Source organism: Penaeus vannamei, chromosome 38, assembly GCF_042767895.1.
Source record: "Penaeus vannamei isolate JL-2024 chromosome 38, ASM4276789v1, whole genome shotgun sequence".
NCBI classification, from domain to species: domain Eukaryota; kingdom Metazoa; phylum Arthropoda; class Malacostraca; order Decapoda; family Penaeidae; genus Penaeus; species Penaeus vannamei.
The window spans coordinates 22,412,861-22,416,467 of NC_091586.1; the positions used below are offsets into that span (position 1 = coordinate 22,412,861).

The 3,607-nt window shown below is 43.7% G+C and overlaps 1 protein-coding gene across 1 annotated transcript in view; it reads left to right on the top strand.

The window, feature by feature from the left end:
- The window catches only part of cdi (center divider), a 277,530-nt gene extending 275,795 nt beyond the window's left edge, over positions 1-1,735 (top strand). The window contains exon 9 of the mRNA XM_070116348.1: positions 212-1,735. Within this exon, the coding sequence (XP_069972449.1) occupies positions 212-1,578 (1,367 nt within the window). The 3' untranslated portion in view covers positions 1,579-1,735. The remainder of the gene's footprint in view (positions 1-211) is intronic.
- Positions 1,736-3,607: the final 1,872 nt, after the last annotated feature.

Sequence of the window (3,607 nt, forward strand, 5' to 3'; positions counted from 1 at the left end):
ACGTGTGTGGGTTTTATAGATGACAAATGTTTTTTTTTTTTTAGATTATTGATCTAAGTGTTTTTTGAAATGATACATAATAGTGTTTACATATCAGGTGTGTTAGAAGTGGAGGTTTTTGTTAATGTTTAGATATGTTTCTCATCCATTTGCATTTTGTCCTTACTGAGGTGTCTGCATATGTAACCCCTGCCCTTTCTCCCCGCAACAGTCTGTCACCGGCGATCCCTGTCCGACGACACATTCCTCTTGCTGCGCAACCAAATGCTGGAGGCGGGCTGCCTGTCGAGCAGCCCCGGGGCCGCCCACCCGGTCACCACGCTGGCCGACTCCACGCCCGTGACGCCGCAGGAGATCGTGGAGAAGATGAGCGCGGCGGACCCCTACTTCCAGCCTTCCACAGGAACCGTGAACCCCTTCGCACAGCTGAAGCTCCCCGCGAGGTCCCAACTGGTGCTCCAGGAGGGCGGCCGCTACTGCCACTCCCTCCCGGACTCGCCCGGCCTCCTGGCCCACTCGTCCTGCCTGGAGACCAACAAGCACCTGCACACGTCGGACTCCTGCCTCTGCCCTCACTCGACGAATGCTCATTGCCAGTGCCATGTTAGCCATAGACAGTTCTCGTCACAAGTGGACAACAACAGAAAACATTGCCAGTGTGTGCACAGTGGGAAAGTGTTGAAAGTGTGCGACAAAGACGTGACGGACTACAAGTGTAGGTTTAGTAGACTTGCCAGTGCAGAAGGCAGCCCGCCGGTGTGGCAGCACGACCTGTGCAGGACGCCGTGCCACGTGGAGGAGGACGGGCCGGCCAGCAGCAGCCCCAGGTCGGACGTCGGGAGCGGAGGCGAGGGAGGAGGCACAGTGTTACAGAGCAACCACCTGGGGGGCCCCGTGCGGCGCCGCGGCTCGGGCGAGAGCGGGTTTTTTAGCGTCGGGGACGTGGAGCGCATAGGCACGCCCGAGCTGTGCCTCTCCTACTCGGAGCTGAGCACGGCCTCGCTCATCTCCACCGAGGACGACGACCAGGGGCACCACTGCCTGGTGCAAAGGTCCTCCTCCGTGGTGACCGACAGCTCCGAGGACCTCTCGAGTCTCGGCTGCTGCCACGACCCCCAGCACTCGTGCGACCTCTCCTCCCTCTGCGAGAGCGAGGACATCATCCCGGGCAGCCGCCTGTCGGACCACGAGGTCGACACCGACATCCGTCAGATCGTGGACTTCTTCGAGAGGAACATCGGGTCGGGCACGGGGTCCGACGGCCCGAGGCGCTCCTCGTCCCGAGTGCGCCGCCAGGGATGCTTGGTGCCGCTGCTAACCCACAAGTTCAGTTCTCTCCACACTGGCCATCGCTTGATAAGCATATCAAGCACGCCCTGCCCAGTGCATAATAACAACGGAGCCTCGACTCCCTGCAATAAGTCATTCAGCACCAAAGATTGTGCAATACCAAAGTCCTGTCGCCAGCCGTGCTCGAGGCCCGAGCGCCGCGACACCTTTCGAGTGAAGGACAGACCAAAAGTGTACATTACAGAGGGTACCGTCCGTGCAAAGCGCGATATATTTGAAGCTAAGTGAGCCAAGTGAAATATATTTTCTTTATGTGAAAATAGATATAATGTAAATTGTTGATATTTTTGTTCTTCCTAGTCACAAGCTGAAGTGTTTTGTGATATTGAACTAACAGTTTTCTCTTCCTTTGTCTTTAGATGATGTCAAATAAAACAAAAACCGAGAGAGACTTTTATTTATACCTAAGAAAAAGTCCCAGCTATTATTCTTATTGATATCATTAATAACATCAGATGATATTACAAATTATAGTAAGGTGTAAATTATTATCTTTTTCTTTTGCCACGATATAAAATCATAAAGGATATATTCATAATCAACTGGACCTTCTACCTTTCTAAAACGTATTTTTTTACCCTTTAGTTTCGATATGTACTTATACCTGCTCTGAGAAATTACGTTCTAGAAAGTGACACGCTGGTATATCCCCCAGCTGAAAATATAGCTTATGGCAAGGATCCCCCGTCTATATAACATGTCACCGCCATCTATGGAATGTCAGAGCAACTACAGTCGGCTTACTTCATATCTACCAGAAGCCATAGCTGGGAAGCTGATTGGCTAATGGCTACGATGTTCGTGTTGCTATCCATTTATTTACACTAAGTATGTTAGTTTACAATCGTATCTGGCATTCCGTACGATAAAGTAAAACACAGAATATATCAACTTTGATGTCTGAATGGATATTGATACTGAGCGTGTATTACATATTCTGGTCGAAAACAAGGGCAACATAGTTTTCAAATGGTGTGATGTAAGTATAAATGACACATAAACAAAACAAAAATAAACCAAAGAGAAAGACATGGCAAATGGAAAAAAAATCATACTCTATACACGTAATCATTACCATTTATGGCTTCATAATAGAAACAATAAAAAAACAAATCAAAAGACATGTTAGGTAATCAAGATAACATGAACCTAGCATATCTAGAAGAGAGAAAAAAAAGCAAATCAAAAGAAAATTTATACATGCAACAGAAAGCAAATAAAACAAATATAATAAAAAAAAGAAAAGTCAATACCAGGACAGAGGAATGGCGCCCTTGGTATGATATATTGACTCTCGCAAAAAAAAAAAAAAAAAAAAAAAAAAAAATAGTTGAATGATTTAACACACCTTTCGGCTGCATATGTGAGTCACTGAATCCTCCTGCATTTTAGATACTGCTGAATAAAATATCCAAAGAGTCTTATTGACGTTCTTTAGTTAAAAAGTCATATGAAGTCATGATTAACATTCACATTTTCCTACAAGGACCTCAAACTTGAAATGTTCTGTCTAGCTATATATACGGGGTATATACATGTTTGTTCCATTGACCTGTAGAGAAGTTAGTACTCAATTTTACGAAGGTCCTGAGCTGACCATCGTCATTAGAAACGGCAAAGTTATTACTCTTATATTGTTTGCAAATAGTAAATGCATAAAAAAGTATATTCAATTTATTTCTGAAATGAGCAGTTGTGTTTCCTCGTTTGGTAATTATCCTCAATGATATGTATGCGGATTGTAGCTAAGCATACTTTTTCCTCTTCAAATTACTTGCAGTCAGTGTTTTGTCAGTTTCACTTTACAATTTTATACACAAGAAAGGTATAATTATGTAGGTTACTGCTACACTCATAGGATGGGGTAACCTAATGAATTGCTCTATTATGAAATTTATAACTTTCATTGTTCGCCTTCTCAACGCATATACATATATATATTTCAGTCTAGTGTCTTTAATTTTTTTGTGAAATGTATTTTTAAGGATTTCTGGTTGTAAGTTTTTCGAAGCGATACTTTTTAATATGCTATAATTTGAATGAACGGCCTTTTGTCACAAATTTTACTTCTGCCATACATTCCTACGTCTTCAAAAGTATCAAATTAATCTTTGTTGACATTATAGCACGTTCTCTTTTTGACTAGGATGGTCCCAGACATATAACAGACTTTACCAGTATTCCAGGACAATTTATTAGAGTAATAAGAACCAAAGTGAAACGTAATAGAGATTGTGGAAGTATATCAAGTGTAAAT